Source organism: Oryzias latipes, chromosome 8, assembly GCF_053564925.1.
Source record: "Oryzias latipes strain Hd-rR chromosome 8, Olatipes_Hd-rR_3.1".
NCBI classification, from domain to species: Eukaryota; Metazoa; Chordata; class Actinopteri; order Beloniformes; family Adrianichthyidae; genus Oryzias; species Oryzias latipes.
The window spans coordinates 24,654,549-24,676,905 of record NC_136244.1 but is presented as its reverse complement, the minus strand read 5'-3'; the positions used below and the strand labels follow the sequence as shown (position 1 = coordinate 24,676,905).

At 41.2% G+C, this 22,357-nt stretch overlaps 1 protein-coding gene across 3 annotated transcripts in view; it reads right to left on the bottom strand.

Moving 5' to 3' along the window:
- syt3 (synaptotagmin III) overlaps nt 1-22,357 on the bottom strand; it is an 83,966-nt gene that overhangs the window by 9,099 nt on the left and 52,510 nt on the right. For all 3 annotated transcript variants that reach the window (XM_023957342.2, XM_023957341.2, XM_023957343.2), the window contains 5 exons: nt 13,378-13,767; nt 11,454-11,562; nt 11,012-11,188; nt 4,266-4,392; nt 767-985 (listed from right to left, as the gene is read on the bottom strand). In XM_023957342.2, the coding sequence (XP_023813110.1) occupies nt 767-985; nt 4,266-4,392; nt 11,012-11,188; nt 11,454-11,562; nt 13,378-13,767 (1,022 nt within the window). The remainder of the gene's footprint in view (nt 1-766; nt 986-4,265; nt 4,393-11,011; nt 11,189-11,453; nt 11,563-13,377; nt 13,768-22,357) is intronic.

The window sequence follows — 22,357 nt, the reverse complement described above, 5'->3', positions numbered from 1 at the left end:
ACTTCCCAAAGTGAAACACTGAAATAAATCAAAATGCTACTGCCTTAAAACTTTAATGAAAAATTAGACCTCAGTGCCAAAAAATGTAGGGGCTTTGCTGTACCTAATTTGCTAATAGCCGTCTCTGAGTACTTCAAATAAATCTACTCCAACAAAGCCTCATACACAGTTTGGATTTCAATAATTCCTCTGGACTCTCCTAAACTGATTTTCATGTTAACAGACTTTAAATGCAGGCAGTCTGCAGGACCTGTGTGGGGGGGGGGGGGGGGGGGGGGGGAGATATAGGTAATTCTTTACCTTTTTCTTTCCTGATTTATGATTTAGAGATGAGTGATAATAGCAGAGATCTTCTCTCAACAGAGTCACTTCATCTATAATTACTTAAACTTCTTCAGGTGTGTTCAACTCTAAGTCGAGGGAAGCTTCTGTTCAGCCACAAGTGAAATGTGAACGTAATACACTAGTGAAGTCCCAGCAGCAGATGGTTTGAACATCACAGACCCACCCACCTAAATCCTGAAACCAGTGTGGATTTACCTGATAAACAGCACTGCACTGTACACGACAATCCTCTAAGATGCTTTTTAGAATTCCAGCTCATTCCATCTGTATTTTGCTGGATCTTCGTGGTCACGATAGTTTATTGTTTTTTTCCGCAGTACATCAAAATTTGAACAGAAACTAAAATTGCTTTGGGCTAACAAAAAGAAAAGTGTCTCCCCTCTAGAGCTTGTTTTGACCTAGAGGGCTCTCTTTCTCTCACCGCAGTGCCCTCCACGATGTCCCTCCAGATGGGTTTGTCCCCGCTCCCCTCGCTGAAGTCCAGCAGGTTGTCGACCACGACCTGGCCGATCAGGTCGTGCCGGGAGAAGCGGTCGAAGTCGTACACGGAGAAATGCAGCTTTCTGGAATGTAGTTCGTTCAGCGGCACGCCAAACTGGAACGTCTCATTGAAAACTGGATTCAAAGTCTTTCTGTGGACCTGAGGAACAGACACAGAGAGACGGGAAGAGTTGAGACCGTCTGCAAAAGTATTTTTATGTTTTAACAGAAGAAGAAAAAAAGGGTTGCCAATGTTGTTCAGGGCTTTCTGAAACATTTATTTGAAGTTATTTAAAGTTTGATATTTTAGTACCATTTCAGAACTTGTGTTAATAAAACATTTGATATCAGGTTTAAATCTTTGATTTATGCAGCTTCAGAAGCTGTTGAATTTAATGCTTTAAACAAAAATGCTTAAATGTTAAGTTTTTGAAAATTTACCAAATAAAAGAAAATAAGAATTCTGCACAAAAATTAATTTTTAAAAGTGAAGGAATTAAAGATGACAACTGAAAATGAATGCCTTCTAAAAACCTGCTTTTCAAAGTCTTGTTTACTGTTTTATTTGGGACAAACATCTCAAACCAGAGACCAAAACCAGTTCTGTATTTTGGTCAAACAGCTTTTATTTGGCTAGAGCTCGTTGTTTCCAAGGTGCATCTTTGAAACCCCTCTCTTAGGACTTGAAGCACTTTTGTGGAAGTTTTGTTTTCAGCGAACCAGAGAAATCTTTACTTTTATTCAGAAACATCCATCAGAGACCTGCTGAGACGCTGAAAGCTTTGACCGCCGCTTGCAGAGTCACTTTAAACTAGAAAACCCTGAAACAGACAACATCTCATCCACATGTCAGATCGCTGCATATGATTTAATGGCTTCGGGGCTTTTTCTGAATAGAAGCAGCGCACGTTTTATTTTAGTTTATCAATGACAGAAGGTCACCCAAACTAAATCCTTCCATGAAAAATGTACAAAAGACCATGTGTGCTGCTATTACATCATTACAACTGGTTTGTATGGCCTTTCTGTTGCCGTGGGATCTGCAGGAAACTTTTCTGCCTTTCTGCAGATGCATTTGTACTGCTCCAGTAACATCGTTGTGTAATGCTGCTGCTTTTTTACTCTGAAACCAGAAACAAAACAGCTTTCAGGAGATGGCACGGATTAATGTGCGCAGAAGCAGAAGGACAACAATGCTTTAAAGGCAAAATCTGGACTGAAGTGGAAGCTTTTGTTGCTCAGCTATGCCATCATTTTCCTCAAAATCTGAGTGTCGCTTTGGTTTGAACATTAAAACCACAATCAAGTGTCAAGATTTAAGACAGTTTTATTCATACATTGATTCGCTGAATGGTACTTTTTAAACAGAACAGTCAGAACTAAACTAATAACGAAAGCTTTAGTCACATGAACTCGTACGGGGGTTGATCTGCACGGGGTCTGTGGGGCTTTTGGTGTCTTCGCTTTTGGAGGGCAGGAGAGGCTTCAGGTGTGTGCAGATGTGTCTTTCAGTTCCCTTGAGGCTCATGTGGCCACTTCAATGGACGTCATAAAAATTGGAACGTACCATTGTTGTGTGCGTGGTAACGGAGTATTCGTAATATGTATGTGCGGATGCTGTCGTACGGCTTCCTTACGCCACATTATACGGTGCGAGCACTGGCATCACAGCTTCTCTAAGAACTGCAAAAATAACAAAAGCAATACTTTCCATGAAATTATTTTGTATATGTTTTACGTTTACGTATTTTTGATCATTTTATTTGAACCAGCCTTCCACTCCCCTGTTCTCATTCGCCACCCTTCCAAATTCTTCTGCGCCCCTCCTGTCCCCATAGAAATGCTCTAGCCCCATCACTGTGTATACTTATACTTATACTTATACTTATAAATTGTTGCCCTTGGCAAAAAATGTGCATAAACACCTTAAATCTACAGGTCCATCAAGCAGTCGACTTTGCTATTTTATGCGTACCACCTGTCCACATATTATACAGGTCTTTGCCCGCAGACAGCCTGCCTCCACCCATAAGAGCAGTTGTGACTAAAGATTTTACTGTAATTGTCTTGATGAACTTGCATCAGTCACTCTTTTGCTATTTTTGGGAACCTTATTTGTTGTTTTTTTTTTCTTTTTATAAATGAAATGTTCTACTAAAGGCACACTTTTGGATTTCTGCTGTAGATGTAGGGAAAGTCCATTCATCCGTATCAGTTTTGTGAGTTTGTGGTAAACGCTCCAGATTCATTTTTAACGGTGAAAGAAAAAGGAAATTCTAGTAAGCATAACTTTGATTAAATACAATCTTCCAGTTTGTTTTATGACAGAGGGGGTAAAAAGTGAATTTTGCATTTCTGAAGCAAACCAACTGAACTGAAATAAACTCTATTCCAAATTTAGATCAACAAAAGAGACAAAAGGCTCATTTTCTCAACAGTTTGAGTTTTGCCAGCCCGTTTTTTCCCTCAGCAGATGTGCATCAGTTCTGAAGAACGTCAGAATAGAAATTGGACTCTCACAGAAATTTAGCAAAACGTTTGCAGAGATCATTTGTAAATTTGTTTTAAAGCTTAAATTTCTCATTTTCTGTGAGAAATGGTTTACTTTGCATCTGTCCATCTATTATGTTTGCAGTTGATCATTACTTTGTTAGCTGTGGATTAAAAATGCAGCTAACGGATTTGTAGCGTTTAGAAATAGGAGCACAAACCCTAAAAATCGGAGTGTGACGGATATTTGCGCCTCTTTCACATCCGGCAGGGGAGATAGAAGGGACAAAAAAGAAGTGTTAAAATTCCATGTTAATGAGGATGCGATTGAAATGAAACAATCAGCCCCATTTCCAACAAAAGATCTGCAGCATTATGCAAATGATTGAAGCATTCATACAGCTCAATGGCTGAAGGAGCTTTTGTTCCCGCAGGAGACAGTCAGACAAAAGCCAAAACCAGAAGGGGAAAACGTTCATTTTCTCTGAAATTCACTCCGTGTTCACTTCTGATCTTTTGAGCCACAGAACGCATCTGTTTTAACCTTGTTCGGTATTTCTGGATGTAACGTCAGAGCTTCTTGTCAGGTTTTTGAGGGCAATGAGCTAAAAAATTACAAGATCTCCCTCTGAGAATAAATTAGGTAGAATTTCTTTTAGCTCAGGGGCTTTTTGTGGTACAGAATGTCCAAAAGTGTTGCTTCGGCTCCCTAAGCAGCAAAGAAAACACAAGGTAGCCAGGGTTTGTAACAAATGATTACCCTCATTAGATCACATTAGCAAAACTGTAATGATTGTCCATGAGCAGGCGGGTGTCATCAGAGCTGCAACGAAGCAAAAACAAACCCTTGAGAGCTTTAAGTGTTTAAGTGAAGGTAGGAATTTGGTTGAATTTGAGTGTCTTTAGAAAGAACTATCTCATAAAGGACAGGCGAGGCATGAGGGCTGCACCTTGGTCTGGAACTTCTTCTTCCTGTCTGGCAGTAGGTAAATCTTCACATACGGGTCAGAGAAGCCGTTCGCGTCCTTCGCCGGCAGGTCCAAAGCTTTCAGGATCTTCACCACCAGCTGCTCCGTACTGTGTCGTGTGAAAACAGAAAAATACGCATCTAAGTTTCACATAAAGCTTTAAAGAAACACTCCAGACAGGATTAACCCACACAGGAAACATGTGCAGAGCTTGTGCACACAGATTAATGTGGGAGGTACACTGTCTCTGGAGCAAAGAGTAGCCAGAGCAGTGTGTGTGTTTCATCTTCGCAACTGCATCACTGCTGCACTGTCAGCGATTTTACATGCATGTTCACATTTGCAGACAGAAAAATAGTCTCATTTAAATCTAAACCGAAAGCTTTTAATTAAAGTACCTTGATAACTAAAGTTATTTTGATTTTTGCAGACAAGAAAAACATTAGTATTAACATTAACCTCATATTTGTATTGTTGCTCTGTCTCAGTCAACAGTTGATTTTAAACATTTAAACTGAAAATTAAGGCAGTTTCACGGATTTATTTTGAAAATCCATTAAACTTTGTTGTGATTTTTTATGACAATTTATTAAAAAAGTAATCAATTATAGCAATGCAAATTGAAGTTACAGAAAATTCATAAATCACCACCAATTTTAAGAAGAAAAATGTCAGCAGCAGAAATCTGTATGTTAATTTATCCAAACAATTCTGTTCAGAAACTACAGAACTGATCTGACTGCAGATGCAGGTCAGCTCACGTTTTTCATTCATTTTCATTAAAGTTCAAAATAAGCAGAAATTTCAAGAGACGAAAATTTTCTTTATTGGAGTTTTAAAGCTTTCTTGTGAGAAGTGAAGCAGTTTGTGAGTTTTTATTGCCTCCCAGATCAGAAAGTTCACGACCGCTTTATGAGACAGCAAATGATCCTGGTGCCTCCTGTGTCGCCATGGGAACCAGAGATGGCTTATTCTCACTTCTCCATAGTCAACACATGTTCAAGACATTTAAATTGAAACAAAAGTGTTTCTGTGGTTCCAACCTCATGATGAAAAAGAAGCAAACATCATGGTAGAAAGGTCAATATATTCAGGTGAAAATAGAAGTACACTTTTGTTTATGCTGCACAGTAAGCTGCAGTGTATAAAACACAAGTTTATTAAGTTTATTAGTTATTTTTTTAATCAAAGTAAAAAAAAAGGTTTAAATTAATTAAAAACATGCCTGCAAACCTAAAATTATTGTCATAGTTTAAATATTTAAAAAAAATAGTTTTAAACTTTAAAATTAAAACATTTATGTGATCTGCAGATGTATTGAATTAACAATTTCTCTCCATAAAGTGAAGGTTTGCTGAACATTTCAGGTCTCTCATGCAAAACACAAACAAACACGTTAAGCTTCACTAACAAGCGGTAAGTAAACTAATACAGGACAGCACGTGACGTTTCCAATGATATCTGAGGGGTTGCAATATAAAAAACAGACGTCACTAATTACGGTTACAGTGTTTCTTATAGTTTGAAACAAACCAAACAGACTTAAAAACCCACTTTGATCGATTTTAAAACCCAGTGATCTTTGATTATGATTATGCCTATTTTAGCCAAAAGCCGGAAAATCTGTGTCATTTTCTAGGACATAGTTTCTGCAGAGCGGCAGGAGTTCATTCGAAATTGACCACTGAGTTTTGGGCGAGACCCTTGGTTTGCAGTAAGCCCGTCCCCATTTCCCATCATCAATCTGTTTACACTCTCTCCCACTAGCCTACTGCCCCTCAAAACCCCAACTTAACATTATCAGTACAACAAAAATGGTGATCAATACTGGAGCTATCCAGCTGTACAATTTCGATCCAGGTTCTAGCTCAGACGAGGAAAACAAAGACATACACAAATCTATTAGTCTGCAAGTGAATGCATCAGGATGGAACGGAGCAGGAAGCTTGTGCTGCGCCAATTGTAGCTTCTGAACCCCTCAGAAATAAGTCAAGTTTGCTAAAATTTGACAAAATATCTACAGAAAAATATACCAATGGGGCAAGAAACGGGGCCTTTTCATTATCTCTATGACATGTTTTCCGAAACTAAGATTATTTTGCTATTAGAAAATTTCCTAAATAAGATTATTTTTCTTGCAAGACTGATAAATACAAAGAACTTTCTTAAAATTATTTGTTTGCAGCTTTTTCCAACAAGATTTTTCATCTTCTCCAAATCACACGAATTTGAATAAAGGAAAAAAATTCAACTTTAAGCCTAATTTTCTTTCTATATGTTCTCCATCATTAGAAAAAAGCCACAAGAACATGTTAACAACCTCCAGTGTTTCTGGACCATGAGGTTTTGTCACAAACAAACATACAAACACACACTCGCACACAGTCATGGCTGTGTCTCTCACGCCATTTATTATGTATTTAATTACCAGACGAAGATGAAGATGGCTCGGAGGCTTTTAATCAGACCTCGTTAGACTATGTCTGCCCGTGTTAAGCAGCGTGTCTGCACTTCATTAGTTGCTTTAGGAGAACACGGTGAACTTTGTGGATCAGCAGGCCAACGATGACCCCAGCAGCTATCATACACATAGACCATGCGCACCAATCACCAAGAAGATACGCCTGCTGACATTAGAACTGTGGTAAATGGGGACACGTGTTACCTCTGACTCACATCCAATTAATGAAAAATGAAAACAAAAAAAAAAGCATCCATCAAGCTGCTGCAGGACATTCCTCCTTTAGCCTGACAGATATTTGCAGGAGAATTTTTAGAATCCAGAGTAATTAGGTCATGAACTTGTGACAAAGCAGTCACTTCCACCAGGAACAGGACATTAGTGTCTGAAATTTCCTGCATGTTTTCCTTACATCAGAAAACGTTTAAAGTGACTGCTGAATAGACCAGAGCCTGAACCAAACCCTGTGGTTTTTTTTTTTACACGCTCCCACCAGCAGGCCGCCCAGAACCCACCTTTTGCTGCTTGAACAGGGAGAATTCCCTAGCCTTCATCCTGGCAAACAGTGCTGGGAGCGAGCTGTTATTCCCACCGTGGAAATGTGTCAGCCATTAATGGGATAGTCAATAGAAACGGTCTTCCCAGAGGACCTGAACAGGGTTGACATTGTTGTTCTGACTGTAACACTGCAAGCAGGCAGGGTTTCACACGTTTAAATACATGCTAACACTCTAACACGAGTGTATTTACACACCGGTTGTGCTACACCTTTTTGTTTTTACTGCTGAGTTGCCTCTTCTATTTCCTTTCACTGAATCAATTTTCCCTCAACGTGGTGACAGGCAGCAACAGAACAACAGGAATTATCCTCTGAGTATAGGGATGAAGAAAAAAAAGGACACATGAGCAGCTTTTGTTACAGTCCTCCCGTCCATGCAGCTCCTCTGCTGAGTCTCTGTTTGACTGGAACACCGTATGGCGTTATTACGTGTTGACAAGGTTGCTGGTAAAAGGCGCTGGCCATTTATAATTCATGACTGAAACAGCCTCTTGCTCTCCTTCTTTTCTGATCATCAGCACTTTCACCGCAGCTGTGTTTCTGCATGTCAGGGCGAGCAGGAATGAGGAGTGCCAGCTGATAAACAGCAACCCACGCAGGCGTCCTGCACCCAGCGACCCCCGGACACAATTTCTGTGGGTCGGGGGGACCCAGCCCTTTCTGTGTGTCGGGGGGCCCCAGCCCTTTCTGTGCAGACAACTTATACACTGCAGAAACTAAAAATTAAGAACATAAAAAAGACTTTTGTTTCAGAAAAAATTGTTGTAGTATTTATTTTACAAGATAAATAAACTTTTCCAGAGAGATTTTGAACAGCAAAGTAATCTTAGTTTACAAAAACACATAAGTGATGAGAAATATTTTCTTAAATTTAGAAGTATTAGTTTTCTGATCCCATTGGGCAATTTTTATTTCGCTTATTTTATTTTTTTCTTCTAATTTTAAGAATTTTTGACTTATTTCTAGGGGGGTTGTTTTATCAGTGTATAGGAGACTCAACATTTAGCTCCATGTTTCCACCACACATTTCTATAACACATAGGATCTTTGTCAAATGACATTTCTTAATCTGCTCCCGTTTCTCAACAATTTAAATAAAGAAATACTCAGAAATGCAATTGTGAGCTTAATTTTCCTTGAATATGTCCTACATCGTCAAGACAATAATACAAGAGCATGTTAAAAAAAAAACACCATCAGAAAGGGTCTTTAAATAGCCACAGGATACATTTTTTTTGCTTGTGCAGTTAAAGATAATAACATAACTTAGCTGTGAGCCCCAGTCTCACAAAGACATGAAGTTCTTCTTCTTTAGTAGTTCATTTTCTGTACACCAAAAAAAGTCATTTTTGAAATAAAAAAAACATCATTTTTGAATCTCAGACTGTTTTAACATGAAGGAAAGAGACAAGAAAGAAAAAGGCAAGAGTTTTGTCTGTCCTTTTCAGTTCTAGTTCTTCCTTTTTCCTTCATTCTCACATCTTTTTATCTTATCTATTTGTTCTTTTTCGACTATTTTATCTGAAAATGTATTGCAGCAGCAATGATCTGATAAACTCTTCTAATCCAAAGAAAGGTCAACCAGGAAACTTCACTGCATGAATTTTGGTTGTGTCCAAATTAGGTAAATTGATTTTTATACATTTTCCATCATCAGAACACAGTGAATTCATAAATAGTCTTTATAAAATGTTAATTGTTATTTCTATAAATGGGTGATGTTAAATTTGCTGTTTAGAAAAATAAGAGTTTAGTGAGCATCTGTCCAAATTACGTTTAAATCTGGGGCACCACACATAGTCTTTAAGAAGTTTGGGAATATTCAGACATGCATCGGCGTCAAAGTGTCTTCACGGGACAAATCTGAAACACCCAGACTACTTCCAAACAAATGTCCGAATAACCTTTCCTGGTGGATCTTGATGAGAAGGATCAATGACACTGCTTGGGAATTTTCCTGGACGAATGTGCACTCCAGCCGTCAGACTGAGCCCAGTCGCCCTTCAGAGGAAAAACTGATTGTGGTCACCAGTATTTGCAGCCTCGTTATTTTGGTCATTACCAAAAGCTCAAGAGCGATGGTGAGGGTTGAAACATAGATCGACCTGTAAATCGACAGCTTCGCCTTCAGGCTCTGCTTCATCTTCAGCACAACACACAGGTACAACATTCTCATTACAGCAAATAGTGCCTCAGTCCACCTGTGAGACTCCCACTCCATTCTGCCCTCACTCAATTTGACCTCTAGATAATTAAACCCCTTCATGTGAAGCAGTAACTCATTCCCGACCCAAAGAGGGAACGCCACCCGACAGAGGAGCTTGGTCCAGGACCTCCCATCTGCTTCACACTTGGCTGCAAACATCTCAGTGGCCAAAGAAAGACTCAGAGAAGAGAAAAGGAAGCCTTTTCTGCAAGAGGCAGAGATTCAGTTCTGGGCTGATTAAACCGGAAACAGCTCACAGAAAGTGTGGAGACACAACAAACAAGTCTGACTTGGAGCTAGAAGTGAGAACCAAATAAAAAATGTACCAGGATCAAATGGCAGAGGCAAGTTGTTGATAACACAACTCAGAAGCACCACAAATAAGAATCCTAGTAAGACAACAAATCACATCATGACCAGCTGGAGAAATGGTCATTTAGGAGGACGCATTTCTCTCTTTACAGTTTGGAAACAAGATGAAGAATAATTTTGGATGTCACGCATCTCCAGTTATAACCCAGTTTCTGATCATTCTAGCCATTGTTATGAGAAATCCTTTGCCGTATTTACAGTATATATGAAAAAAGAAGCATGAAACTTTCCACTTAATATCACTTTTAAGGTTTCTAAAGGGAGGGGGGGTTCACGCCTTAGCAACGTGTGTTCAAGCAGCCCCTTTCAATGAAAGCTATAAAAGAAAAATGTCAAAGAACATAAATGCCTGTCTCAGGCTTCTGCGTTCAAAACAGCTACACACATATTCAAACCGTTTGAGGGCTTTATTCAAAACATGCAGACATTGAATACGCATCATAAGTTCAGAACAAACTTTGACCAATCAGGGACACGGATTTAGCAGTGATGTATGGATGGCCTTCAATTCACGGAAATGCCAAGCATTTGAAAATTGATCACGAAGATATGTCACCAAGTCTTTCAATATCGGCATAGAGCTGTAAAAGAAAAAGCCTGAAGCAGGATTCCCGAGATTTGCCCGGCTTTGACATTTTGAGCCAAACCCTTTCCAACCGTAGGTGGCGGACACGCAGGAGTAAACAGTAGAAAAAGAAAAAGAAGAAGAAGCCCCTCCCTGCTTGTCTAGTATGAACATTGTGGGCTAAATGGCGTTTAGCTTTCCTGCCATAGATTTACATGATGATGGGGGCAAAAACACAGGAAGACACTATTAAAACAAGCACCAAGTGCATTAACTCTCAATTTTAAGGCAGGAAATTCAAGATAGCCTACAAGGAGTTTTGTTTTTCACACCTAATTATTTTTGTTTCAGGAACAAATCTGCTGGGAAAAGTCCCTAATAAGGGTAATGTGACTGTTTTGTTCAAAGCACAGCACATACAGTTTTCAAAACCACGAGTCAATAAAGACTGGAGATGCACAGGCAGACTTCTCATCTTGAATTATTAATTTGTGGAAGAATGATCCAGTTTTCAACATGGGTGCCCACTGGCACAGGCTCTGCCAGCTGAAACTCAATGACTTACTTGAAGGCGTAACGCAGGAGGAAGCTGATCTTGCCGCAGTTGTCGCCCTGTTTGCCTTCGCCCTGGTCGCCTTTGGGTCTGTAGAGCTCCGGCTTGATCTGCCCAATGCAGGTGACCTGCTCCTTCTCCTCTCCGTGGAAATCAGGGCTAGAGAGCTGGTGAGTCATTGGCTTGGGCCTGAATAGACACAGGGGAGTGCTGAGGGTGAATATTAAGCGAAGCGTACAGAACAAGATGTCATGCAGCGGTGAGATTCAACACCTTCATTAAAAAAAAAATACACAAATGGAGACCGTGCCTGTAAAAACCTTAACAACGAAGTCCCAATAACATGCACGTACAATTTTACAATTTAGACAACTTAGTTTTCTTAAAAGATGAAATCTGAATAAACGTAAACAAATTCAACATTCATGCACAAGAACTGCATGAATTCACTGACCGTGGGGTAACCTGCTGCTGCGAATGTGCGTTGGGCAGATCTTTTTGGGGTTGAGCTCCACCTTCTGAGTTTGGAACATCTGGAGACGTCTGACTGAGTTTCAGAGTTCCTGAGGCAAATGAAACAATATTAAAAAAATAGCAAAACAGGGCATCAGGTCTACCAAAGGTACTGAAGACCAATGTCTTGAGGCCGTGTCACACAGCCGCTACGTACAATCTGCACGTTGTCCACAGATAGCATTTCAGTCTTTCGTGATACACACATGAACTCATAAGTGTTTCTTGCGTTTGTCATTCATCAACGTGCAAAAATGTTTAGGCAGACGGGTCTTTGCGTGAATTCAGATTTGAGCTGTTTCTGTTTTTCAGTCGGTTGTAGTTCATGTGCATGCCCCCCCGCTTAGAACTTGAAAGCTGTGTTGTCGCTATGAACAATTTGCGCATACGTTGCACGTATGAAAACTGGTCAGACACGAATGTACATGGAAAAACATTAAACCACAGAAGAAGTCCAAATAAACCGCAAAGAACACACAAACCCGCGCTTCACTGAATTTCTTCACTTTGACAGAGCACTAAGCAGAAATTCCCTTGCGTCAGCACCACGGTCAGCTCCTATCGTGGGTCCAATTCAAACTCAATTCACGTGCTTTACTTTAATAAAACAGTTGGAGGCGTGCCTCAATGTGGGGGAGTTAATCGCGTTGAGGCACGTCCAGTGTATGTGATTTTTTTTGCAATCTAGTTTAGTTAATACTAGTGTTGTTTGGATTTGCCTGCAACTGTCTACGGGAACTGCAACGTTTCATTCGCGACCAACATATCACAGTTCAGTTCAGTCTTTCTTGTTCCTGTAGACAAACATAAAAAGGGCTGTGTTTTTATTTTTAAAGCAGGAGTGTACATGTCCTAAAATCAAAATAACGAATCTTTTCCTGAATTAAAAAAAATGTACGTCGCGAGCCTTAATTTAATCATCTCCGCAGACACTCCTGAATCCGGTAGGTGGTAATATTGCACGTGGAAAAATATAAATACAAAATATAAAATATGGCAATTGCGGTGACGAAGAAGAATCACAACAGACAACGCGTTTAACCCCGCCCAGGTTGAGCCATGCCTCGGTCTGCACACTCCTGCAACGGGTGGTTGCATTTCTTAGCTGAAGGGTTGAACAAAACACATTTACAGAAGAAGAGAACGCTGTTTCAATACAGAACGGATTTGACAATGCAGACACTCAAAACGAGCATTAATAATCATGGATCGTATCATTTGAATCCAATATCTTTCCGATTTCAGCTTCCTTACTGCTGTGAGTGCACTTTGAGGGAATTCCCAAAACTAACATGAACTTTTAACTCGCCACTAACTATTCCTAATTATTTTTTTGATGCTTTTTTTCAGTAAAACCCCATAAAAGGGAAAAAAAGGAGAGTGCATTTTTTGTTTCTTTTGTTTTTGCTCTTCAAACAGGTGTGACGCAACTTATCAGCGCAAGACAAAAGTAGGCAGGCCTGCTGGCCCTTTCTGCTCCCGCGCACTTCTATTGTTTAGTTTCATGGGACATCCACAGTGTGCTTTGGTTTCACCGCTCCAATCGCTGTGGTTTTCCAGCTGCAGCAGGCAGCTGTTCTCCACAAGATAACTGGTTTCAGTTCAGAGGCAAAAAGACCACAACAAGGTGGGAATAAATTAGGCAAGAGTCTTAACAAGCATCTGGTTATAAACTTAAATCTTTTAAAGTAACTGATGAGAAGTTTTCAAAGGCAAAAATGGAAATTAAATTTATAGATGTACATGAAAAAGTCATCATTTTGTCATCATTTTTCAGATGTTGAGCCAATTAATCCACTTTAATTTCAAAATATTGTAAAATTCCTGCTGGACATTCAAATGTCTAAAAGTTTGCTGCCCCTCACCTGCATTGTTGGGGTAGGAGTCCATGTCCAGGTACGAGTGCTCCTGGGTCTCCTGTGGTCCCCCAACCACTCCTCCAACCTCCCCCCTCTCTAACCCCACTAAGTCAGAGAAATGGGGGTGGTGCTGCTGTCCAAGTGAGGGGTACAGGGAGGAGGAGGAGTGGCCATCCTTCCTCTGCAGCGCCTGTGGTAGGAGCGATGACCCCCCAGTGCCTCCGAGGCTTCCAACACCGGCACATCCAGGGAGCAACCCCGACGTCAGACTCAGACCGCCGCCCTCCTGGTCCCGCCATGGCAGCCAGCAGAGCTTCCAGGAGACAAACAGGGAGACAGAGAGGAGGACGATGCCGCAGAAAGTCACGATGACAGACAGCAGGCTGACAGAGATCTCTGCAGACGACAGGAGAAGGAAACAGAGAGAGTGAAGACAGGACACTCCTCAGGCAGATGAGAGTCAGAAGAAAAAACCTTTGTCATTAATGCAGTTTTAATGTGGAACAGCTGCTGACATCCAGAGTTCAGGCCCAAAATAACAAACATTTCAATCGCTTACTGTCCCGTTTCCTGTCTGATCAGTTTTGTGGCCGAAACCACAAGGTTTTAAATAGAGGGTTCAAAGATAGTTCCATATTGCCCCTTGTTTGGTGTTTATTAGGGCCCGAGCACGGAGTGCAAGGACCCTATTGTATCTGTTAGGTTTATTAGGGCCCGAGCACGGAGTGCAAGGACCCTATTGTATCTGTTAGGTTTATTATTAGGGCCCGAGCACGGAGTGCAAGGACCCTATTGTATCTGTTAGGTTTATTAGGGCCCGAGCACGGAGTGCAAGGACCCTATTGTATCTGTTAGGTTTATTATTATTATTAGGGCCCGAGCACGTAGTGCAAGGACCCTATTGTATTTACTCGGATTATTATTATTATTATTTTTCTTCCGACGGAACAGTCGCCTTTTTGAGGCCTTTAACATACCCCAAAACTCACCAAATTTCGCACACACATCAGGAGTCGCGAAAAATTTTATATTTTATGGGAGACTGACATGGGTGCACAAAAATGGCTCGATAGCGCCACCTACAAAATTTGTTTTGGCGAGCCCCGCCACATGCTTTGACATACAAGCTTGATTTTTTCAAGGAATGTCCATCAGATGGAAACCTACAAAAAAGTCTCTTGGTACCAAGCTGTCAGTTGCACAGGAAGTCTGCTATATTGATGTCAATATGTCATTTTTGCTGCATTTTGGACATTTGCAGGTCTCGTTCTAGAACGAACTCCTCCTAGAGATTTATGAATAATGACTCCAAACTTTGGTTTTGTAAACTAAACACATGTCCGATGTTAAATTGCGAAGCTTTTAAGTTTTTACGGTTGTTTGTGACCGTGGCGGCGCGTCAAAATTCGAGGTCATTTTGAAAACACGCCATGAAAAGAAAAATGGCCATTATTCAGCCATGCATAATCCAATTTGATCCAAAATTTATGTGCATGATTGCAGTCTGACTCTGAACACATCTGCAGTGGAAGAATCCGGAACAGGTGTAGCGCCACCTGCTGGCAAGAGGAAATGACATGTTTGACTTGGAGCATCACTGCTCCAAGTAGGATGAGCCGACACACCTCAAAATGATATCCACCTGTTAAAAAGCCATTGAAGTTTACTCTGACAAAAAGCCATAACTTTCAATGCGGGGGTGTGGTCGTGACAGAGCGGCGAAGTTGGGCGTCTCGCCATGCACACAAAAGTTGCTCTCACGTGCACATTCCTTGTCCGATCTCACTTAAATTCGATGGAGATGATGATGCTTCCATTCTGAACCAATGGATATGACAATCTTGGACGAGCTCCATAGCGCCACCTAGATATAAACAAATACATTTTTTGTCACATTTTGACCTATCTTTTCTCTGTGCTTTGTCAGACGTTCATAAAATTACAACAGGAGATACTCACAAGGGTCTTCTCTCATTGTTTAAAGTTTCATGGGCGTACACCTGACGGTGCTTGCGCAAGCCACCGCCAAACAGGAAGTGGTTGATTGCGTTGCAGTCAGATAATTAAAAATTCATAAAAAATCAGCCGTTTTTCTGACGAGGCTGAGATTTCAGAATGAAATTCCCCCATACATATCTCCAACTTAAATATACAGCTCTCGCATGGGTGCACAAAAATGACTCAATAGCGCCACCTACAATGTTTGTTTTCGCGAGCCCCGCCATGTTCTTTAACATACAAGCTTGATATTTACAGGACATGTTCATCAGATGGAAACCTACAAAAAAGTCTCTTGGGACCAAGCTGTCAGTTGCACAGGAAGTCTGCTATATTGATGTCAATATGTCATTTTTGCTGTGTTTTGGTCATTTGCAGGCCTCGTTCTAGAACGAACTCCTCCTAGAGATTTGTGAACAATGACTCCAAACTTTGGTTTTGTAAACTAGACACATGTCTGATGTTAAATTGCGAAGCTTTTAAGTTTTTATGGTTGTTTGTGACCGTGGCGGCACGTCAAAATTCGAAGGCGTTTTGAAAACACGCCATGAAAAGAAAAATGGCCATTACTCAGCCATGCATAATCCAATTTGATCCCAAATTGGTATGCATGATTGTAGTCTGACTCTGAACACATCTGGAGTGGAAGAATATGGAAAAGGTGTAGCGCCACCTGCTGACAACAGGAAATGACATGTTTTACTTGGAGCATCACTGCTCCAAGTAGGATGAGCCGACACACCTCAAAATGACGTCCACCTGTTGAAAAACCATTGAAGTTTACTCGGATAAAAAACATATCTTTCAACGCAGGGGTGTGGTCTTGACAGAGCGGCAAAGTTGGGCGTCTCGCCATGCACACAAATGTTGCTCTCATGTGCCCATTCCTTGTCCAATCTCACTGAATTTCAATGGATATGATGAAGCTTCCATTCTGAACCCATGGATATGACAACTTTGGACGAGCTCTATAGCGCCACCTAGTTATTGCATGGGGCACATTCTGCCCCGTATTTTCTCTTTGCTTTGTCCGATGTGCATGAAATTAAAACTGGAGATACTCAGAAGGGTCCTCTCTCATAATCTGAAGTTTCATGGGTGTACACCTGACGGTGCCTGCGTAACAGGAAGTGGTCGATTATGTGCACCCAAATAATAGAAATTTATTATAAATCAGCCGTTTGTCTCAGGAAGCTGAGATTTCAGAATTAGATGCCTTTAATAACCTCCAGCTTTGATATGTAACACAATAGGGTCTATGAGAAACTTCATACCTCTTTTTTTCCTATACAATTTTGGACTGAACAAAGATTTTTAGCATAAATTCTGTTTAGGTTATCAGCACCAAGAATTCAACTTTCATAGGCATTTATGTGCTACTGCTTCCTAAAAAAATTCAGAATTATTGAAGTTACAGGTGAACTTTTAGACATTTCATCCAAAAAGGTCCGAAAACGTCTTTTTAGGCAAAACTGCAAACACCTATTTTTTTGCATAACTTATCTTTCAAATATCAGCACAAAAAAATTAAAAACGGTAGGGATCTGTGTTTGCTGCTTTCCATATTTTGTTTCAGACTTAAAAGTGTAACAGATGATTTATAAAAAATCCTTTTTCATCCAAAAACCTGTGTTAAATCTGTCTAGACTCCAAACAAACATTTTTTTATGGTAACTTATGTTTCAACAATCGACACCAATTTTCACAGACCTATAGCTAAACATGTCCCATAGCTACCTGAATATTTTCATAGATATAAAATGAACTGGTCATTCTAACATCTGGCATTCTAACATCTAACATCTTACATGTCAAAGCCTCTCTCAGCCTGGCTCTGCTGAAGGAGTCGTGTTACAACCCCGCCCCCTCCTGCTGGGACCCCTGCTATGTAAATTAGCAAGCAGTGAACAGAGAGATGAGAAGTAAGAATGGCCATTACTCAGGCATGCATAATCCAAAGACAGCCAGTTAAACACTGAAAGACATATTTTTTCGGTATGTCTTTCATACATCTTTAGTATTAAAAACTCTCCAAGATGAATGTGCCTGACTCCACCTGCAGGTGGATCACAGACTTCCTGACGGACAGACAGCAGTATGTGAGGCTGGGGAAGCTCGTCTCAGATACTCGGACCACAAGCACCCGATCCCCCCAGGGCTATGTCCTTTCACCCCTGTTACTCTCCCTGTACACAAACAGCTGCACAGCTGGTCACCTGTCTGTCAAACTCCTGAAGTTTGCTGACGACACCACACTCATCGGCCTCATCTCTGACGGAGATGAGTCGGCCTACAGGAGTGAAATAGCCAGGCTGGTGTCATAGTGCAGCGCTAACAACCTGGAGCTTAATGCTCTGAAGACAGTGGAGATGACAGTGGACTTCAGGAAGGCCCCAGCCCCCCTCCCCCCTGTCATCCTCTGTGACTCCCCGGTGACCTCTGTGGAGTCCTTCTGCTTCCTGGGAACCATCATCAGCCAGGACCTCAAGTGGGAGCAGAACATCAGCTCCATCACTAAGAAGGTCCAGCAGAGGATGTACTTCCTGAGGCAGCTGAAGAAGTTTCACCTCCCTGAAAAGATGCTGGTAGACTTTTACACCGCCATCATCGAATCCACCCTCACGTCCTCCATCACAGTCTGGTTCGCTGCGGCCACGGCCAGAGACAAGGCCAAGCTGCAACGCGTCATCCACTCAGCAGAGAAGGTGATCGGCTGCCACCTCCCGTCTCTCCAGGAGCTGCACATCTCCAGGACCTGGAGGCGGGCAGCCAGGATTGTAGCCAACCCCTCTCATCCAGGACATAATCTCTTTCGGCCCCTCCCTTCTGGCAAGAGGCTCCGGTCCATCAGGACCAGGACCTCGCGCCACAAGAACAGCTTCTTCCCCACTGCAGCCAGCCTGCTGAACAGAACCCCAACTCCCCCAGGTGACCCCCCCTCCACCCCCCGCCCACCAAAGGACTGTCGGTGCCACTTACAGGCCCCACCATCCCAGCCCATCTGTGCTCCCACTTTAATTCACCTTACTCTACTGTATATAGTGTGTTGTTGTTGTTAACTTAATTTTTAACTTATTCTTAATTGCACTATACACCAAGTCAAATTCCTCGTTTTGTAAAGTGCGCTCTACTGAACCTGGCAATAAAACTTTTTCTGATTCCTGATTCTGATTCTGATTCTATTAATCATTGTTTTTTATTCATTCAAAATGCAATTAAATCAATATTTTATCTTTTTTCTTTTCCTTTTTCTTTTTTTTTTATCTCTTATATCCTTTTTTATAATCAATGTTTGAACTTCTTTTCCTTTCTATTGTCATGGTTTCAGTTTGTTGTCTTTTTTTTCGCTTTAGTTCTTGTTCTGTCTTGTTTGGTTCTGTTTCCTGTTTTATTTTGAAAGGTTTCCTGTCTTGTCATGTTTCTTGAGTTTTACTTCCTTTGGTCCCCATCTGCCCTAATCGTGTTCACCTGTGTCTTGTCTGCCCTGTCTGTATATAAGTCTTGTCTCTGCCTTCCTCCTGTGCTGGTCCATTAACTTCTGCTCATGTTGATCACGTCTTCTTGTCTGGCGTCCATGTCCCTTGCCATGCCACAGTAAGTTTTTGTTTTTAGTTTTGTCATCCTGCTCTGCAGCGCTTTTTGTTAGTTAAATAAACCCACTTGCCCTGAACCCGTTTGCCTCCCGTCTCTGCGCCTGGGTCCTACCTCCTCTCGAGCCTCCCCCCCACACGACATCTATACATCCAATGAAATTAAACTACAAATCAACAAACACAACTGATAACAAATGTCTCTAAAAAATGATGTGTATATTTGCAGAACCTTAAAAACACCAAACAAATAACAAATACTTCCCAATTAAAGCACAAAAAATGGAACACAAAATGTAAAACCCAAGTTAGAAATTGCAATTTGAAAAAGATACTTTTTTCAGCAGCTTTTCAAAATCAATCACCAATTCTACTCTTCTGTGGATGAAACAAAGAACTCCAGAACAATGAAGCCATTTCTCTAAGTCTCTCTCACCTTCAGTTTTAAACAAGGTCTGTGAAAATCCACCATACATTGGTCACATGAACTCAGAGACCTGCTAAAAGTGCACAATTGTAAAAGCTCTTTTATATAGACAACTGTTTGTTTGCTTAGAGCTCTAAATATAAAAAAAATGCTTTTCTATCACCTAGACACAGATGGAGAACCATATCAACTGGATTAATAACAGGGTGGCATGTTTAGACAACATGAAGCTGTCCATCACATTTTTGACCTAAACATGTAAACACATCCTTGGCTCTGCGGTTAGGAAATGGTATTTGGGAATCTCTTTATACCAGGAGCCAGCCTGGCCATTGGAACATCGCCACAGTGCCCATCCAGACTGGGACAGCAACGGGGTCCACTTCAGAGCCGTGAGCTGCTGTGTTTAACTCCAGCTGTCCCAGCAAGGTAGACAACTGCAGCAACATCCACTGACCAAGCTGACAAGCCCTGGCAGAAAAGATCCCCACAAGAAAAACACTGGCTCAGGCAGGCTGGTCAAAAAAAAATAGTTTTGCCATTGTCTTGCAGCTCGCAGATCAAGTGGTTTAGTTTTCCAGTAATGTCAGTCAAGAATGCAAGTTCAGATTCACAATGTTCATATTCACCATATTCAACAGACATCTCCTCCAATAGCACCTTAAAAATCCTGTGCTGCTTTGCTTTGCAGCTGAGGTTGTTTACGATTTTCAGAATAAGAGTTATTATATGTCCAGAGCCAATCACTTCTGCACATAAGGCCTGCTGGTGAATGACGCAGCAGTAATGCAGACATTTTGGAAAGTCTGGGTCAGCTTTACAGTGAGTGATGAAACCTGTTTGTCTATTGATCATAGCAGGAGTCCCATCTGCAGTCACTGCTACCAGCTTTTCTAATTGTACCTTTTTCTGCACAAAAACTCCTTCACCGTGTTATACATTTCAACTCCTCTTGTAGTTGTCTGTTAGGGCAGATGTGTCAGGAGTTCTTCTCTTGTGGAAACCAAAAGCTATGCTGTACTGTTGCCGTCCACAGACTCATCACACTGGACGTTAACCACCTGCACTTTGCAAGATCCCGGTCCAGCTAATTGGCCAAGTTATCAGACATAGCTGACACTCATCTAGACATTGTAGTGGAAATTGAATGAGTTCTATTGTTCTCATCCTTAGGGACAGTGATAGCAATTATCATCATTGCTTGAATTTTTTTCATGCTATATGCAAAAGTCTTTGTCCCTTAAGGCAACAGATTACAGCCCCCCCCCCCCCCCCCCCCCCAGGCTGCTGTCGTATTAACAATAGCTTGGAGCTCCAGAATGGACAAGAAAAAACGACGAGAATGGCTCGAGCAGGGCGTTGCTCACGGGGCGGTCGCTCGTGCCATGCGGTCGCACGTGCTCGGGCCCGCTAAATGCTACTTGTAGCTTTAATTATTATTATTATTATTATTCTTCCGACTTTTCCGTCGCCTTTTTGAGGCCTTTAACATACCCCAAAACTCACCAAATTTTGTATACACATCAGGAGTCGCGAAAAATTTCATATTTTATAGGAGAACGGCATAGGTAAACAAAAATGGCTCCATAGCGCCACCTGCAAAATTTGTTTTCGCGAGCACCTCCATATGCTTTATAGTACAAACCTGATTTTAACAGGGCATGTTCATCGGATAGAAACCTACAAAAAAGTCTCTTGGGACCAAGCTGTCAGTCGCACAGGAAGTCTGATATTTTGATGACAATATGTCATTTTTGCTGTATTTTGGTCATTTGCAGGCCTCGCTCTAGAACGAACTCCTCCTAGAGATTTGAGAGTAATGACTCCAAACTTTGGTTTTGTAAACTAAACACATGTCCGATGTTAAATTGCAAAGCTTTTAAGTTTTTATGGATGTTTGTGACCATGGCGGCGCGTCAAAATTGGAGGTCGTTTCGAAAACACGCCATGAAAAGAAAAATGGCCATTACTCAGCCATGCATAATCCAATCTGATCCAAAATTGATGTGCATGATTGTAGTCTGACTCTGAACACATCTGCAGTGAAAAAATCTGGAAAAAGTGTAGCGCCACCTGCTGGCAAGAGGAAATGACATGTTTTACTTGGAGCATCACTGCTCCGAGTAGGATGAGCCGACACACCTGAAAATGACGTCCACCTGTTGAAAAGCCATTGAAGTTTACTCTGACAAAAAACCATAACTTTCAATGCGGGGGTGTGGTCGTGACAGAGCGGCAAAGTTGGGCATCTCGCTATGCACACAAAAGTTGCTCTCACGTGCACATTCCTTGTCCAATCTCACTGAAATTCAATGGATATGATGAAGCTTCTATTCTGAACCCATGGATATGACAATCTTGGACGAGCTCTATAGCGCCACCTAGTTATTGCATTGGGCACATTCTGCCCTGTATTTTCTCTTTGCTTTGTCCGATGTGCATGAAATTAAAACTGGAGATACTCAGAAGGGTCCTCTCTCATCATGTAAAGTTTCATGGGTGTACACCTGACGGTGCCTGCGTAACAGGAAGTGGTCGATTATGTGCACCCGAATAATAGAAATTTATTATAAATCAGCCGTTTGTCTCAGGAAGCTGAGATTTCAGAATTAGATGCCTTTAATAACCTCCAGCTTTGATATGTAACACTATAGGGTCTACGAGAAACTTCATCACTTGATTTTTTTAATGAAATTTTGGACTGAACAAAGATTTTTAGCATAAATTCTGTTTAGGTTATCAGCACCAAGAATTCAACTTTCATAGGCATTTATGTGCTACTGCTTCCTAAAAAAATTCAGAATGATTGAAGTTACAGGTGACATCTTAGAGAGCGTTACATCCAAAAAGGTCCGAAAACGTCTTTTTAGGCAAAACTGCAAACACCTATTTTTTTGCATAACTTATCTTTCAAATATCAGCACAAAAAAATTAAAAACGGTAGGGATCTGTGTTTGCTGCCTTCCATATT